The sequence below is a fragment of the Bos indicus genome, chromosome 11 (assembly GCF_029378745.1).
Source record: "Bos indicus isolate NIAB-ARS_2022 breed Sahiwal x Tharparkar chromosome 11, NIAB-ARS_B.indTharparkar_mat_pri_1.0, whole genome shotgun sequence".
Lineage (NCBI taxonomy): Eukaryota > Metazoa > Chordata > Mammalia > Artiodactyla > Bovidae > Bos > Bos indicus.
In genome coordinates this window covers 106,034,541-106,052,076 of record NC_091770.1, presented here as the reverse complement: position 1 = coordinate 106,052,076, position 17,536 = coordinate 106,034,541, and the positions used below count along the sequence as shown (strand labels likewise).

Genomic DNA, 17,536 nt, shown 5'->3' with positions numbered 1-17,536 from the left:
CCCAAGCCCTCATCTTCCCTGCCTGTGGGGTCTCCAGGGCCTGGATACCAGCCTGACCACATCTCCCACCCTGGAGGGCCTGGCTCTCACTGGGGGTGGGCAGCGGGGCTTGTGGGGGTCCCCAGGACGCCGGCCTACAGGGAGCGCAGTCCCAGCCTGCCGCTGGCAGGGCAGGGAGCCTTGCCCAGGTTCTCAGAAGTGGCTCCCTCCACTAGGCGCCCAGCCTGCGGTCCTGCCGCCTCAGGAGCGCTGGTTTTGTCTCACGCCCTGTGCCCTGGCGGCACCCCCTCCCCAGCCCCTGACTTGGCCCAGGACTGGTGGAGGCCTGAGGGTATTCACAGGCAGTTTGCACTGGGCTGTGCTCAGCCCGTGGGCAGGAGCATGGGTGAGGGTAAGGCCCCTGGCACCCACGCCTGGCCTTCCCGCTGGCTTCTGTGGCCCGGCCAGGCCTGCACTGGCAGCCCCCCTCCGCCCCTGACACCAGTGCACCAGCGGTCCCCAGCCGGCGGCGCAGCACGCACCGTGGGCCATGGCGTGTGTGCACCCAGGGCTGGTGGGAGCAGGCGTGCCTGGAGACACACGGCTTGGGACAGACCCGGGACCTCCTCTCGGCAGATGCTGCTGGGTGCAGTCACTGCCCCGCCAGTGCGGCCGGGATTCCTGGGCTCAGAGCTCAGAGCAGGCCTGCTCGCAGACAGGCTCCCAGCACCTCTTCAGCTGCCCCTCCCCAGCTCTGTCTCAGAAGCTCACAGACCCACCAGGCCCATCGAGGGCTCGGATGCCTCCCAGGGAAGTGGCTAGAGCAGCCCCTCGCCGCCCTCCTAGGGCTGTGGAGGGCGGGCTGCCCAGCGCACCTGCCTGGCTTTGGGTCCTGAGCCACCACCAGCCCCCTGGGCCGGTCCCTGCTGGCGGCCTCACCCCGGGGAGGCAGCCTCCCTGACGGTGGGCTCCAGACCCTGCCTAGGAGGGCCTCGGTCCTACTGGAGTTGGTCGGCTCAGTGGGCATGAGCTCGACAGCCTGGGCGCCGTGGGAACCAGGCCCAGGCGGACCCCGGGATGGGGGAGCCAGGAGCCTGCCCACTCCTCCTTCCCCCACTCACCCGCCTGACCAGGCTCTGGGGGTGGAGGCCCACCCTGCCCTCAGGCCCCCAGCCTGGATGGGGTCTCAGACACCTCAAGGGACCCAGGAGACCACTGTCCAGGGCATCCACAGCCCCCCGCTGGTGTCTGCCCAGATCTGCTGACATCTGAGCCTGGGGTCTGCACAGCCCCTGCAGGGAGTGGGCCCAGCTCAGATGTCACCTGCCTACGCCCGCACAGTGGGCTGAGGCCCTGCCAGGTGGGGGCGCCCGGCCACCGGATGGGTGACCGTGAGCAGGTTCCTCAGCCGCTGGGCAGCCCCTTCAGAACAGGGGGTTGGAGGAGCCGTCCTCCCCCATGGGGCAGGGGGACGGGCTGTCAGCCCCTGACTGGGTGGGTGCTCAGCCCCCGGCTCCGCTCTGAGTGCCAGGCAAGGGCAGCTGGACCCTGTGGTGGACAGGAGATGGACAGGGAGGCCCTGAGTACGGGCCCTCCTACAGACAGAGACCACAAGACGGGGCGGGCAGGCAGCTCAGAACCGGCTCTTCCAGCTGGGCGTGGCAGTGGGGGCAGGGGTGACCGCCAGGGCCGGCCGTGGGCAGCGGCCGTGGGAAAACCAGCACCAGCGCTTCCCGAGGGTGGGGCGGGCCTCGCGGGGCACCGGGCGTTTGTCTGCGCGTGACTCAGCGTGAGCTGGCGCCCCGCCCCAGGCGCATACCCCCGGGTGCTGGGAAGACCGCAGACCCCATCAGAGGACCCCGCCCCACTGGGCTCCCGTACCTGCTGGTGCTGACCCTCGGGGGGCCCCGGGCAGAAGCCCGGCCCAGAGACCAGTTGGCCGGCCTCTTTCCAGCTCCTTCCTGGCTGGGCCTGGAGTCCCCACGGGCCTGACGTGCAGCCGGGACCCTGCCCACGCTCCTGCCCTGCTGGCCCTGGTACCTGCAGCCAGACAGGAGAAGCACCCAGGTGTCTCCCTGTGCCAGAGTCTGGCCTGGGGAGGGGAGGCCCTTCGGGGGGCTCTGGGAAATCGGCCCTGCCCATCTGGCACCTGCCCACCCCTGGCTGTGATGCTGGAGGCCGAGCTCTGTGGTGAAAGGCTTGGGGGGAAAGAGGGCGTGTATGGGCGGGGCAGGAGCCCCCCACCATGGCTCCAGGGCCCCCCGCCGCTGCCCGCCCCAGGCACTCTACCTCCAGGGCACTGACAGGGCTCACCAGGTGAGGGGGGTGCCAGGAGCACCAAACAGGAGCCCTCCTCCCGTGGACCGGCTCACCCCATGGCTAACAGGGCGCCTTTGTGTGCCCGTCTGGGAGCCAGCTGGTCAGTCCCCTGCCCCCCCAACCCTGCTCTCCTGTTTGGCCCACCTTGCCTGCCACGGGAATCCTGTGTCTAGACCCCTGCCAGGAAGTGGCCGTCATGAAATGATGGGGTAGCCGCATCGGGAAGCCCATGCCACCCCTGGGATGGTGAGATCGGGGGGGCTGAGCCAAGGTCTTCACGGGAGCTCACTGCACATCCTAGACCAGGACCCTACGTGGCTGGGCTCCTACCCTGCACACACTCGGTGCCCAGCAGGCTCCAGATGGTGCCAGCCCCTGGGGGCAGGTGGGGCCAGGTGTCACAGAAGGATGGACACCGGAATGGCCCTGGCTTGCTCCAAAATGGGTTGAGGAGTCAGGGCAGCTGTAGGGCCGCCCCCCCTTGACTTTCTAATGCTGGGCCTCCGTCCCCCACTAGTGTTGAGCCATCAGGGGCCCAGGCTTGGCTCTGGGGTTGGGGAGGACCGCTGGGTGGTGGCAGAGTCCTGCAGGGGCTCAGGAGTTGGAAGAGGCCGCCCAGGGCTGGCTTGGAACCCACGCAGTGCAGGAGGGCTCCCGGGAGGTGGTGTGCCCCACGTCCTGCGGCGAGACGAAGGGAGATGTGTCTGTGAAACCCCCTGGGCCCGGCCAGAACCACAGGGAGCACAGGGCTAGGGGCAGAGGGGCTGTGAGAATGCCCCGCAGCCCCAGCGCCTCCTCTGCTCTCCAGGCCTGCAACTGTGACCAGTACCTGAAAGTCTCCAAGGACATGATGAAACAGCTGGTGCGGCTCAGCGTCCACCTGGGAGGCCCTGGTGGTGCCAGTGAGTGGGGCTCCATGGGGTCTGTGGGCCGTGGCCCTGCCACTGGGTGCTCCTGGGCTGACCCACTTGGGCCGCCAGGGCGGTGCCCGCGGGCGGGGGGGTGGCCAGTGCTCAGGGCCAGGAAGGGGACTGAGGCCTCTGGCCCACGGGACCTGCACGCGCAGGCCCTCTGGGCCCCTGGGCTCGTGGTCCCTACCTTCTCCCCAGTGGGCCCTGCTCAGTCACCCCGCCCCGCTCGTAGAGTGTACACGCACACATGCACCTTTCAGGCAAAGACACATGCTCAGTGGCACATGCACGCTCACACGCCTGCCTGTGCATGCTCAGCCATGTGCACACACATGTTCGCCTGCCGGCCCTTGCACCACGGGCCTCGCCAAGCAGCAGTCTGAACGTTGGGGAACCTGGGCGCCGGGAAGGCAGGCGAGCCCCGGGTGTCGGGATCAGGGGCCCAGCCTCACCTTCCCTGTGTGGAGGGCCGGCGGGAACGGAAGCAGGGCCTCTTGGGACAGCCCGAGGGGGGAGCCTGAGCACAGGGTGCCCCGGGCCCCTCTGCACAGTTGGTGCCCCTGGGTACCATCTTCTCTGCTGGTCGCACTTGCCCTGCCCGCATCCCTCAAAGGTTTTGGGCCACCCACACGGTGGGTGTGCACTGGTGATGGCCAGTGTCCAGCCCTGAGCAGCTCTCTGCCCTCTGCAGCGCGGTTGCAACTTGCTTGAGGCAGGGGGGAGGGGCAGGGCATGAGCAGTGGCCCCCATAGAGGGCCCCCAACACCCCGACCAGAGGTTCGCCCTGGCCCTGGGCAGCACCCCTCGGGCTGTCAGGTGAGGCCTGAGGTCATGGCCTTGCTGGGCCCCATGGAGGCAGCGGGACTGGGGCGGGGGGGGCCACCTCCATTCAGACTCTGGCTGTGGTTAATCTGGAGCCATCTGCAGGGTGATGTTTGCTGAGCAAATTACCAGGGTCAGTGGGCCTGGGGCCACTTCTCCCACCTGCTGGCTAGGGCCCTCTGCAGGGGTGGGGCCTCTTGCGGGGTCTCTCCTGCACCCCGAGCCTCCGCAGTCCCCTGGGCCTCTGCCCACCCCGCCCTGCCCCATGCTGGTTGATTGCGAAACGCGCTTCTTGGCAGTGGGCTTATCTGCTCATCGCCACGGATGGGCCGCCCCCGCCCCGCCCGGCCCGCGGTTCTCAGGCCCCCAAGTGCCCTAATCAGCCGATCTTGTGCCCAGAACTTGTTTCCCAAGGACCTTTGAGCCCCAAGAATGTCCCAAGGTGTGAGTTCCCATGGGAGGGAACTGGGCTGGCACAGAGCATCTTGGCCCCTGCTCTTTGCCCTCTCCCTGCAGGGTGGGGGCTGAGCACTCGGAGGTGCCTTGTGGGTGCTGGGGCCACCAGGCCTTCCCTGGGACTGACCCTGACGTCCTTGATTGACAGGCAGTGAGTCCTCCCACAGCGATGGTGAGCAGGAGACAGGTGAGCCCTGGGCCACGTGCCAGGGACATGAGGGGCCCCAGCATCTGGAACCCCAGGATGGGGGAGAGGGAATGGGCCTGTGCCCCAAGGGGAGGGCAGTGCCAGGGAGGGCCGGGAAGAAAGAGGCCAGTCCCCCGTGACCCAGAGGGTTCCTAATAGGAGAGGCAGGGGCGGGCGGCTGGGGGCTGAGGGAGGAGCCACCAAGCAGAGTGGGTGGGGGCTGCCTGCCTGAGGGCGGGGCTCAGGGTTACCGCTTCCACGTCCAGACTCAGCCCTGGAGGAGGCCCCCGGGCACTGCTCCTACGACCCACCTTGCCGTTGGCTGGAGGACGCAGACCTACAGACCCACGTGCCGGCCACGCTGGCCAATGGCACCCGGCTGCAGCTGGCGGGCGTCCCGGCGGGCGTGCTGCGGCGGCCCGGGCTGCGGCATTTCTACTGCTGCCCCGGCTGTGGCAAAGTCTTCTGGGAAGGTACCCACCTGGCCCGAGTCACCAGCAACTTCCAAGAGATCCTGGAGAGCGCCCCCCGCCCAGCCAGCGGCCCCTCCTAAGAGCGGGGCCTAGGCTGCCCGGACTAAAAGTGCAGAAGCTGCACAGGTGGTGGCCGTGGGCTCATTCCTCTGGTCTCCCCTCACGCCCCGCCCTGCGCTCGCCAGCCCCTCGCAGCCTGAGGGTTGGACCCAGGTGGCCCCCCAAACCTGCTGGAGCTCAGTAGGTGGGAGGTGGGGGTCCCCCCACTGTGCTGTGGCCGTTCCCGTCGCCCCCTCCACCATGCACCCCCCAGGATGAGGGCCAGGCCCCTAGGTCCCGGGACAGGGTCTTCCCTGGTTTCCCCCAGCGAAGCCGGCCGTGGGGCTCCCCCGGGACTTCAGACTCCAGCGAGCACAGGAGGGGGTCCTGGGGGACAGACAGGCCCCCGCCTAGCCAAGCCGTGACCCTGCGGGGCCTCTGCCGTCAGGCTGGGCGGCCCCCGCTCGGGTCTTTGCCGTGTAGAAGGCCCTGAACACATGTGCATTGGAGCCTTGTCGTCACAAGGCAGAAAGTATCTGCCCTCTCGCCCAGGGAGACACAGGCTCAGACCCCGCGCTGACCCCCTGGGGGCCTGGGGCGGCACTCGGGGCGGGGGGCTCCTGCGAGCAGCAGGCCTGGGCCCAGACCACCTCCTGCCCTTGCCTGCCTCCCCCTGGCTCAGCCCCAGGAATGTGCACCCACCCTGGCCCACATCCCTTTCCTGTCCTTCCGCTCCCAGAGCGGAAACCAGCGCAGATTTGGCTGCGGGGCCGGGCGTCTGCACCCTCTGTCCCGCCCCGTGTTCCTGACCACACCAGGGACGGCTGTGGCCTCTGAGGCCCCTGGGGTGTAGCCCCGGCCATGTGCCGGGCATGGACCCACTCAGCCCCCCAGCAACGCTGGGCCTCGCTGGGCCAGGGCACACTCCACAGATGGGACAGCCCGCCCAGGGACGAGGGCGGTGTGTGGGGCCAGTCTGCCCACCTGGCTCTTGTCTCCCCTGGGGTCACGAGGCCTGGGCTGAGCAGGCGTGCCAGGGTGAACGGGCCCCCGTGGGGGCAGGGACCCTCTGCAGCCGGGGTCCCGCTTCCAGGACCCAGACCTCCGGCCCCACGTCCTGTCCTGGGACAGCAGCCTCGACCACTCCTCCCCTGCAGGGTTAAGAGGAAGTGGGGTTGGGGGTGGGTCCCAGCCAGCTGCGTCCTGGGGACTCTGCCCTGACCCACGGCCCTGGCTAGGGCCACAGGCTCGGGGCCAGGCCGTGTCCTTCCAGGCCCCCAGGCGCGTCTGCCCCAGCCCCGCTCAGCACTCCACAGAGAGGAGAGGACAGCTGAGCAGGACCCGGTCCTCAGGCCGCACGGCCCCGCCGGGCCTGCCTCCCGCCTCCCGCCCTCTGCTGCCAGGCTGGCTGTGTCCGTTGGTCCGTCTGTCCGGGGACTCACAGGCTCACTGCTAGCCCGTCCAAGCCCCGGCCCTCGGCCTGCGGGAAGCACCCTCCAAGCCCTGTGACCGCCCGGGCCCACTTTGGGCTAGGGGTCAGACGCTGGGCCAGCAGGGTGGGCTGCGCCCGGGTGCCAGGCCACGGGGACTGTCTGCCGCAGTTCCTGCCCCGGGCTCCTTCCTCCGCGGCCGCTGGCCCGGGGCTGGTGTTTGTTATTTGATCTCTATCCTCGCGCCCTTCTACCAGGTGTCTGGGCTGCTGGGAAGAAACGCTCTCCTCTTTCCCACGCTCCCCGACACATTTTAATGAATTAGCTGGAGGCCCCGCCCCGTGGCCCGCGGCCGCTCAGCCTCCCTCCCCTGCCGAGCGCGTTAAGGTGGCCTCGGCCTCCTGGCTCCGGCCAGTGCCCCTTCTGCACGGTCCTCCCCGCTGCCCCACCCAGCCCTCCCCAGCCGGGGAGCTTCCCAGTGCCCACTGCTCTGAGCCTCTAAAGGAAAGGGGTCCCCTGGGGGAGGAGGCCGCCCTCTCCAACCCTGGACTCCTTCTGGGGTCGCACCCCTGGGCCAGCTCCCAGGAGGACGTCGGTCCAGCCTTATAGTCAGCGTTGGGCCTGTCACCCCAGATCCAAGGTTGAGGGCTTCTCCTTCCCAGCCAGTGAGCCCCTTGCCTATTTGTGGAAGTGACAACATCACCAAGGAATGCCACAGACGTTGGGGGCTTCTCTGAGCTCCAGGACAGGGCCTGGTGGGGTCCCCAACCCCCGCCTCCCCGCCCAGCACATCATTTGGAACAAATGTCCTCCTTTTGGACACGTCCTTCAGCAAACATCAGGAAGTGCTTCCGGGAGCCAGCGCTCCCCACGCCCCTCTCCGGTCCTGTCCTTGGACAGGGCAGCTCTGGGCACATGGTGTGTGGACCACAGCCACCCCGGGCACAGTTCCCCTCGGCCACAAAGGAGCAGGAGCCATGGGCTCCCCGCAGACAGGGTGACCACAAATGAGCAGAGGGCTGGGGGCCGGGTGATCGCAGGGCTACACCTGTCTGACCCACGCTGAGGCCAGGGGGGTCTGGCAGTGACCTCAGGCTGGGCTCCTGTGGCCTCTCTGGCCGCACCGTCCCTGCCCGGGGGCACCGAGCTGACAATTTCATGCCCTGAGGTGGGGGCCTCACGTTCCCACACTGAGCTCACAGGGCCCCTTTGTCTGCCGCCCGCTGCGGGTGTCAATGGGACTTTTCTCCCAGGCTCTGCTCCCGGGCCCAGCGGGGTCTCCAGACGCTCTTCTCCAGGCCAGGGGGGCCTGAGCCCCCCACCTGGGTGGGGCCTCGCTCTGTGAACCCACCACCTTCTGGGGATGGGCCTGGGCACAGCCGAGCCCAGCGGATACACAAGAAGCACAGGCAACCAGGAGGAGGTCCTGCCTGCAGATCCGCCCTCAGAGTAGCCGCCCCTCCGTGCTGCTCCGGGCAGCGGGTGCGGGGTGGCTGGGGTCCCCCACAGGCCTTGGCTCTACACAGGGTCACCCCTCCCCACTCCGGAAGCGAACACGGGCCTGAGTACACAGAGCCCAGGGCCTCCCTCCCAACCACAGCTTGTCTCGGGCTGGTGGGGAGGATGGCTGGAAGTGGACAGGGACCCCCACTCTCAAGGTGATCAGCTCAGCAGCCACTGACCCCAGGCCCCTTTAGTAGGCCCAGGGACGTGTCTCTGCAGGATAAGTGGGCAAAGGAGGGGCTCCCCAAAGCAGCAGCACCCCAGTCACGCCAGGGCCAGGCTGATCACAGGGCCTGGGCCGGGTCTGTGCTCAGCTCAGGGCATAACCACCTGCGTAGTGGGGAGCAGAGCTGAGCAGAGGGGCTGGACCACCAGCCTCAGGAAGACAGAGCATGGGGCCTGGGTGGCCTTGGACACCAGAAGGACCCCAAGCAGGGGCAGCCAGGGTCTGAGGTCTTGCCTAGTTTCTCCAGTGGTTTGGCTGTGACTCCTCCCAGGTAACGGAGCGGGGGCGGGCGCCTCACCCACGTGGGTCTCCAGGCCTAGGGACAGACACCCACCGAGTTCATCACCAAACGGGGCCTAACAGGGTGGTCTCCCCAGCTGCCTCCTGGGAATACCAAGTGGCCTCTGAAGGAATTCCAGTGGCTGCGGAAGCACCACTGCCCCAGGCCGACTCTGAGGCTCATTCCTCCTTAATTTCCAGCGACCACAGCAGAGCTATAAACTGTGAAATTCTAATGAGGAAATTTGGCCGCACTGTTAGTGTGTCAATAAAAAGCGGGTTTACTGCTTGGAAGTGAGTCATTTCAGAGTTCCCTTTCAGCGCAGCATTGGCACCTTACCTGGGACTGCTCACCTGCCCAGGCCTCACCCGGCCCAGTTCCTGCCGATGGGGTCGCCCCGGGAGAGGAGCCAGGCCTCTCCACAGCAGAGGAGCTGACTGCCAGACCGACCCCAGCCCCGGGCCGCAGACCCTCTTCTTCTGGGGCGGGGCTGAGAAAACCTCAGGGCCTGGCTCCTCTTGCCAGTCAAGTTAGGGAGCTAACGGGGTGATCGAGGCCCCCAGGGGAGCGATTCTCCAGCGGAAAGGCCCCGCGTGGTGTCCTGGAGTTGTCTCCCTCGGGGAAGTGTGTCCCACGGGCCGGGCTGGGCAGGCCTCGTCCCTGGAGCGCCTGTGGTGCTGGGGATGTGGAGGGTCCGCGGCTAGCACTCCAGGAGCGGGGAGCCAGACTGGGGGTCTCCACCCGAGCCCCGCCCCCGCGCCCACCCAACCAGAGGAGGCGGCCCTCGCGCCCCTCGGGGTCGCGCTCGGCCCCGGGCTGGGCCTGGTCTGTCCGCGCGCGGACCTTGGAATTCCCCGGGTGGCTAGAGGGAGCGTGGGAGGAGCGGCGGCGGAGACGCGGACCCCCGCCCACCCGCGGCCACCTGGCTCCCAGCCCCAAGCCACCGGCGGCCAGCGCCCCCTGCCGCGCGGCCGCCCCGCCGGACACGCCCCTCGCGGCCCCGCCCCGCGAGGGCGCTGCCCAATGGGCGGGCGGCGGGCGCGCGCGTCACGGGCGCCTATTGTCATGCAAATATAAAGGAGGTAAAAGGCGCCGGGGCGCGGCGGGCTGGCGAGTGCAGCGGCGCCTGGGGAGGCGCGTGGAGCCGCAGCTCGACAGCGCAGGGACCGGGAACGCGGCGCCGCTGCCCCGGCCGGGCCGGCCCCGCGAGCGCAGCGCCCGCCCCCGTTGCCCGCCCGCCGGGCGCGGCTGGATGTGGCGGGGGTCCCGAGTCGCCGGCCCCCGGCCCCCAGCGCCCGGAGCGCCCAGGGGTGGCGTGCGGGGCCCGGGGACGCCGCGCCTTCCATGCGCCGAGGCGCGCCCCGAGGCAGCCGGGGGCCCGCGCCGAAGCCGCCGCCCGCGCTGAGCCTCGGCCCGCGCCCGGCGGCAGCATGAGCCAAGCCGAGCTGTCCACCTGCTCGGCGCCGCAGACGCAGCGCATCTTCCAGGAGGCCGTGCGCAAGGGCAACACGCAGGAGCTGCAGTCGCTGCTGCAAAACATGACCAACTGCGAGTTCAACGTGAACTCGTTCGGGCCGGAGGGCCAGACTGCGTTGCACCAGTCGGTCATCGACGGCAACCTGGAGCTAGTGAAACTGCTGGTCAAGTTCGGCGCGGACATCCGCCTGGCAAACCGCGACGGCTGGAGCGCGCTGCACATCGCCGCGTTCGGCGGCCACCAGGACATCGTGCTCTATCTCATCACCAAGGCCAAGTACGCCGGCGGAGGCCGGTGATGCCGGTCCAGACCCCGGCCTGCACGCGGGCCCCGCGCGCGTCCTCCTTGCTGTACCTTCCCGCCAACTACCTCGGTGTGCGCCCGGCCCTCGGCGCCCGCGGCCACCACGAGTCCGGCGCGCACGTCCGTGCCCACGGTGGCCGCGCCCGCCCGCCCGCTCGCGGCCGGGGGCCGGGGCCGCCTCCCCCCCGCGGCCACCGGGGACCGGCCGGGGCCCTTCCCACGGCCCCGCCCGCCGCCGCGCGGGTGGGGGAGGAGCGCGGGCCCCAGCCCCTTTGAAATTTGAGTCTCGCCACCAGCAAGTTCGGAATCCCGAGACACCGGATCCTCCTGCTCGAAAAGTTTTCTCCTGAAGGTGGAAGGACCCGTGGCCGACGCGCGACGGAGGAGACGCTCTGCTGTTCCCGGGGCTCTAAACTATTTATCACGTGTGTGCATATTTGTGGGTGATGTTTGTGCGCCTGAATTTTGTGTTTGGAAAATATTGTGCGTGGTCAATGTGGTTAAGGGGGTGGGGGGTGGGCGGGGTGATGTACTTTTTTTTTTTAGTCTTAAAACTAAAAACTTGAGTCTTGTCATTTCTTGGTTGCACTGAAAATACCGCCCAGCCTGATGGTTCCCCGGCGCTGCTCCGTCCTCTCCGGCTTCTCCCCCTCAGCTCCCCTCCTCCGCCCGCCCCGCCTTCCCCTCTCTCACACACGATTCCGCGTGAGTTTTGGAAGCCCCGGGCCCCGCTCCGCCTTCTCCGGTGAGAGGCCGCCATCCGCCAAGCCTGCCGGTTTTCAGAGCTTCCGTGGGAGCCTGGGTGCTCGGGTGTGGCGGTGACGGAGGTGGGGATCAAGCCTTCCTAGTTAGTTCTATTATAGTTAACAGTCGATTGCACACTTTTTTAAAAAAAGTAAATGGATTTGCCACAATTAAATGTCATAACATTTATGACAATATAAAATATTAACATATTTTAAGCCAAGTTTTAGGTGTATTTTTTGAATCTTGGTTATAGACCCAATTTTAAAGGGCGTTGTATCCAGCGTTGTGAAGGCAACTGTACCCATATTTATATTTTTATAAAATGCCTATAAGACTGTGAATCTCTTGTGCTACTTGCCGAGTGAGCTGAAGGGCCGCTTTACCCCTCTTCAGCCTCCCAGAGCTTCCAGGACCCGATTCGAATCCGAAAGCCCTGCCAGGCGGGAGGGGCCGCGCGAGGACCCAGGCCGGAGGCCGTCCCTCTGCGTCACTCTTAGTCCCGAAAGGCGCCCTTCCTGGTCTCCGAGGTTCCAATTTTCTATGCAACCCCACACCCCGTGTTGTTTTGATCCTGAGAAATAAAAGGGAGGCTGAATTATTCAAATTTAAATGAGGCTTCCCCAGGGTAGAAGTGCTGCTGACCCTTCGTGCAAAAATGGGGAGCACTTGAGGACACAGGTGGGTGGAGGCCCTTTGTGCATGGCTGGTCAGATTTGGGCAGTCATCTGTGGCTTTTTATAAAACCTTGTGTGAGAAGAATATATTGATAATGTCAGTGAAAAGCAGACATTGAAACTGAGGCACAGATTACTCCAAAAGGAGTTTTTCTGTATATTTTTTCTAGATGCAAATACCTTAATTATGTTAATTAATGTTAAGACTTTCTAGGCTTACGTGGAAGCTGTGTATGGGTCTCGGTGTGATCACTTCTAACTGGATGAAGTCTGCAGCACATTCCTGAGTGTACGATATAGACTTGTAGCCCAGCATGAAAAATTTATAAATAAATTTTTCATTGATCTTTTTATATTAAAAAAAAGTCTGTTGGTTCTTGGGCTTGGCACGGGATGAGAGTCAGGCTGCAACGTGCTGTTTGCAGAGACGACCGCGCAGCACTTGGCTTGTCTCCACCGCAAGACAGAGCCTGGGAAGCTGGCTCTGGGCTGAGCTCAGAGGCACCGCAGTGGCCACGCACAGGGCTTGTGAGGACCCCGCCTGCCCACGTTCCAGCTGCAGGAGCACCCCAGGGTGCCTAGAGCCGCTTCCTCTGCTCCTGGCAAAGCAGCCAAGGCCTCCCCGTGGGAGTTCTACTTGAAACTCCCCCCCACCCACCCCAAAGCCAGCCTGCCAAAGACGCCTCTTGTCTCCATGCCCCCAGTTACTGTGGGTTTCTTCTGGACCACCTGCCGCACAGAAAGGGTACCCTTTAAATGTGGGGGAGCTTCTGATGACTGTAAGGTCCCTTCTTCCCCTCTGATCCCTGGTGCCTTCTGAGAGTTAAGGCCAGCATGCCCCAAGCAGCCACTACCCCAGGGCACAGACCCTGAAGGCGAAGGCGACTCTGGTCCACCCCTGGGGCTGGTATAGGAGGGGCTGCAGGGGATGGACAACCACCCCCTACTCCCCCAGCCCTCCTCCCCCTGCAAGAGCAGCCTGCCCAGAGGGGACTGAAAGCCAGGCCTCGAAGTTTTAACTTGACTGCGATGCAGGAGTTACAAGGTGACTCGTTCTTGTAAATCTTTCAGACACCCCTTCCAGAAGCCTGAGGGTGTCGGCTTCCCCTCAGGAGGGTTGTAGCTACATTTTGTTCCCAAGACACAAAGACCCATTGTCATTCCCCTGTTCCTGCTTTGCATCTCGAGCTCTGTTCTGCCCTGAGGATTTTCCAAGGGAATTTTCAGTTGGTTAAACAGACATTCCCGGACCCCGGCTGGTATTGGGCCGATGGTCTGGCTCCCTCCTAAGACACCACAGAGACGGACGGAATATTTGACGCAAATGAGCCCCCAGGGGAGGTGGTGTCTACCTGGCCACTCAGGCCAAGTGAGAAGATCTGCCCTGGGGGGAGGGGTGCCTGGCCCCAAAGGAAAAGGCGCTGCAGGAATTTGGACACTGTTGGGGCATCTGGCCTGGGTACTACCTGGCCACCCAAGTGGCTGGAACACGTCTCCACTTCCCACGCTGACACCGCAGGAGAAAGAGTCAAAGCTATCAACAAATGGAGAAGGGAGGGCGCAGGCTCCTGATGCAGGCCCCCAGCTGAGTGGTCAGGGCCGGGCGCTCACTGCAGGGGGTTGGCCAGCGCTTCACCTGGGGTCCCCACCACCCCGCCTCAGGCTTCGGATGTGGGAACAGCTCTTTAAGCCTCTTGGTGGCCCGGGTGACAAAGAGGTGCAGTGACCCCCGCAGCCCAGCCTCCAGGATCCCACGGTGCGTGTGAGGTGTGTGCGAGGAGGCCAGGCCTGCCGGCCAGGGCACCCCAGGGGGAGCGGTCTGGCAGGCAGCCCTTGGGCCTCTGGGAAGCCCCGGAGTGGCTGCCGTGGAGGAGGCAGACAGACCAGCGACCAAGGGCAGGGCCGGAGCCCTTCTCCCGGCCAGGACTGCTGGCAGCTCCTGGCCACTGTCAGGCTCTCTGACCTAAGCCCGGCGGAACTCAGGAAGTGTTTACTGTTGGAAGGGATGCCAGAGAGACCAGGAAATGCAGGCAAATGGTCAGCCAGAAAGAGTGATGTCCAAAGCCAGTGGGCGTGGGAGCCAGGACAGAGCCGGTCAGAGCTGAGAGCCCAGGCAGCCGGTGAGGAGGGCGAGGGGGCCGGGGGCCCTCCGGCTTTGCCCCGCAAAGGCCCTGCGGTCAGCACAGGGCGCTCAGCCGCGTGCACACGGGCAAGGGCCGCGGCCCGCAGCTCTGACCTGCCGGAGGCAAGTGCCTCCTCGGGCCGCATGGAGCCTGCCGGAGGAGGCCGGCCTACACCCGGCTTGCCAGGCTCTGGGGACAACTGGGAAACAAAGGCCGAGGCCAGAGTCTGCCCGCGCGGGCCGGGAGGTCTGGGAACCGCCGAGGGCTCCTCCGGAGGCCTCCCGGGCACCCCCTCCCGGGGCTCCTGGGTTTGGGGAGGCCCCTCCCCCACAGCCCCGCCGCGGCTGGCCCGGGCTCCCCTCCTCTCTGCCCGGCGCATTCTTCTGCTTGGCTGTACGTCGGGTCGTCGCGGCTCGCGTCCGTCTGTCGATCTTTCTTCTCGCGCCCCCTCCAAAGCCGCGGGCCCCATTCATTCCCGAGGCCTCTGCCCTTTCCTGCGCGCGGGTCCGCTCGGCGAGCAGCTGCTATGCTAATGAGGACGGGGCGGGGGGCGGCGGGGATCGGCGGGTGGGGGCGGCGAGGCTGCGGGGAGCGGGACGGGGGCACTCGCGGGGGGAGCCGGCGTGGCGAGGCAGTGGGGGGCGGCGGGGCAGTGGGGCCCGGCCGGGGCGGGGCGGGGGGCGGGCGCTCCCAGAGGCCCGATCTCTGCGTTCAGACCCCGCGGGGGCGCCTGCCCCGCGCACCCACTCGCGGGCCGAGGGGTGCGCGGGGTAGAGACCAGCTGTTATCTTGCTCTGGGGTCGCGGCCTGGGGAGGCCGGCTGGTTCTGGAGGCCCCCGACCCCGCGCCCACCGGTGTGCCCCTCGCAGGCGGGGGACTGGGCCGAGACGCGGAGCCGAACGGCCCCGCTGCCCCCCCGGCCCGGGTGGTTGGACGCGGCCCCCCCGGAGGCGGTGCCCCGGGGCCCGGGTCGCGGCGAAAGGGGACGGGGCGAGACGGCCGGAGAGGACGCGCGGCGTCCGAGGGGCGACGACGGCTGGAAGCGAGTGGCCTCTGAACCCGGCTCTCGGGGTCGGGGCGAAGCCGCCGGCGGCCGGGCGCCCACGAGCATGGACGGCGAGCAGCTCCGAAGGCCCGGCTCGGACCCGGGCGGGGAGGCCAGCGGCACGGGCTGTGCTGCCGCCCCGCGGCCGCCGCGGACACTGCGCCAGGGGCCGGGCTCCGGGGCCGCGCAACCTCCGCCTGCCGCGGACCCCGGGGGTCCTCTGCGCACCACCCTCGCGGGCCCGCAGCCCGCGACCTCGTCTTCTCCGAGGGGCCCGGGGCAGCTGAGGGCCGGGACTCGACGGTCAGGTTTCGAGCCGAAGGCGGTCGGGGTGGGCGCAGGCCTGGCTCGGGTGCCCGCGGCCGACAGCGCCCCGCAGCCCCCGGTCGGTCTCCGCTCCGGTGACAGCACCGGCCAGGCCGGGGGGCACCTTGTGGAGGGGAGGCCGCGGAGGGCCGCTGCCTGGCGGGTAGGGCGCTGGAGCAGGTCGGCGGTCCAAGGAAGGGGCAGCTGTGCTGACCCTATTGATGGACGTGAAAAATGTACAATTTTCAGTGTCCTGAGCTGAAGATTCGGGATCTTAGGGAGCACTGTAGCCCCGGAGACAGCTTCCCATAGCTCTGAGTGAGGGGCTGCTCCCTAACAGTGAGGGAGCAGCCACTATCCTTGTGACCTGGCGTGGGGGGTGGGGGGTGGGGGGAGCCCCCTGGGGGGGATGGTGAACACTCGTAGTGCTGCAGCCAAGCACACATTTCAGTAGAAGGTAGCTGGGAGCACTGATGGTTTTCTTGTTTTTCTATGTATGGAAAGACGCAAGAATGTGTCCACAAGTTTTCCTGAAATATATCTAACTCTCTAAGGGGCTCTTTTCCCAAAGCACAAAGGGCCTTATCCCGGCTTTCATCCTGAATTCCTTTCAGGGTGCACTGTAGGTCATGACTGCCGCGGCTGATGACTTGATCTTGGTACAGTCCATCACGGCTTCTACAGGCCCTGGAAAGAGACCCGGACCAGGCCCCGGGGAAGTGAGCCCATCACGGGCCTGGTGGAGTGACTGGCTGTAGTGTGCTGTTCTCCTATTTATGGTCAAAAGGGGAAGGAAGGACATTCCAGAGCCCCGGGCCACAAAGAGCGGACAGTCAGCAGGACACAGGATGAGCCCAAGCCCCGTGGACAGGGCCACCACGTGACTCACTTCAAGACACAGACTGCTGCCATCAGAACCATCAGGTCCAGCTGTGGGTGCTAGTCGAGCATCCACAGAGCCTGGAGCCCTAGCAGAGGGGGCCGGTGGTGGGCACGGCTCCGGCGGTCAGGGGAGGCTGGCCCTGGGACGGCAATCTCCCTGCCCCGCCCTCCATTCCACAGAAAGGGTCTGTGCTGGGCGTGACCGAGGAAAAGACTTCTCTCCCTGTCTGAACTCTCGCCTGGCTCAGAGGTGGGGCCTAGAGACCAGGTTTACCCCTGGTGGGTAAAATCTGCCTCTTCATGTCTGGGGGCCCCTCACTGGTACCCTGTGAACAAGAACACCCAAGGGAGCCAAGCCCAAACTGTCCTACAAACTTTCCAAAGGAATATAATATGTAAACAAGACAGAGTGTATTTCTCATCCTGAAGTTAGCGTAGCTGGTGTTGGGCTGGTATGTGGCATTAGGGTACAGACTGCTGTTCTGCTGGGTGGGCCTTTCATTCACATGGCTTAAAATGGCAGCCCTTATCCAGCCATCAAGACTACATTCCAGCCAACAGTCAGGGGCAGGGAGTGGGAGGGGAAGAGGCCTGGGCCTTCTCCTTCCAGGGCACTTTCTAGAAGCTGCTTTTGCTAAATCTCCTCACATCCCATTGGCTAGAACATAGTCACATGACCAACCTCACTGCAAGAGAGGCTGGGAAGGGTAGTCTTTATTTAGTGATGTGCCCGGCTTAAAGCAGGGCCAGAGGAGGAAGAGCTGCAGCCTTAGGGGCGCTCTGTCTCTGCCCGTGACTGCAGCGTCTAGGCCACGTCGTCAGGCAGGCTCGTCTGCGTCTTGTGCTCTGCCTTGTTCTTGCCCGACGGGAGGTTTGTGCTGAAGAACTTTCTAAGAATTAAAACTGTCCAACAGTGGCCTGAACAGATGAAAAGCGGAAGCACTCCTGGATGTGGGCGAGAGCCAGCCTCGTGGGCACTAGGAATTACACCTCCGGGGCCTGACAGATTACCCTTGCACCGCCCCTTGAGAACCCAGAAGCAGGGGCACCCGTCCCCTTCTCCAGCAGAGACCTGATGCTGCAGGGCAGGTGAGCAAGGTGCTGCTGTGTGGCCATCGGGAGGTGGGAGGCCGGGCCACGCTCGGGCACCCTGCTCCCCGAGTGCCCGGGGCAGGCCTGGGCACAGAGGAGGGTCAGCCTTTGCGCCCTGCTCCCTGTTCCCAGTTCGCCAGCCTCCCGCTCCCTTATCTCAGGGCAAAGTAATGAGTAACCCAGGACTTGGAGTTCTCAAGGCTATTTTGTCAATAAAGTTCTCCTTCTCAAGTGTCCCAAGACGTCTTTTGGGGCATGGCTT

The 17,536-nt window shown here is 65.8% G+C and overlaps 2 protein-coding genes and 1 long non-coding RNA gene across 7 annotated transcripts in view; all 3 read left to right on the top strand.

Annotated features, from left to right (window-relative positions):
* Positions 1-8,918, top strand: part of EXD3 (exonuclease 3'-5' domain containing 3) — a 77,564-nt gene extending 68,646 nt beyond the window's left edge. For all 5 annotated transcript variants that reach the window (XM_070799765.1, XM_070799764.1, XM_070799762.1 and 2 more), the window contains 3 exons: positions 3,107-3,200; positions 4,636-4,674; positions 4,941-8,918. In XM_070799765.1, the coding sequence (XP_070655866.1) occupies positions 3,107-3,200; positions 4,636-4,674; positions 4,941-5,227 (420 nt within the window). In that variant the 3' untranslated portion in view covers positions 5,228-8,918. The remainder of the gene's footprint in view (positions 1-3,106; positions 3,201-4,635; positions 4,675-4,940) is intronic.
* Positions 8,919-9,531: 613 nt separating this feature from the next.
* NRARP (NOTCH regulated ankyrin repeat protein) lies at positions 9,532-12,202 on the top strand. Its single transcript, XM_070799795.1, has one exon. The coding sequence runs from the start codon at positions 10,056-10,058 to the stop codon at positions 10,398-10,400; it is 345 nt and encodes a 114-aa protein (XP_070655896.1). The 5' UTR covers positions 9,532-10,055; the 3' UTR covers positions 10,401-12,202.
* Positions 12,203-13,451: 1,249 nt separating this feature from the next.
* LOC139185932 (uncharacterized) lies at positions 13,452-16,587 on the top strand. The gene is made up of 2 exons (XR_011569533.1): positions 13,452-13,946; positions 15,915-16,587. It is a non-coding gene; the product is annotated as an uncharacterized lncRNA (long non-coding RNA).
* Positions 16,588-17,536: the final 949 nt, after the last annotated feature.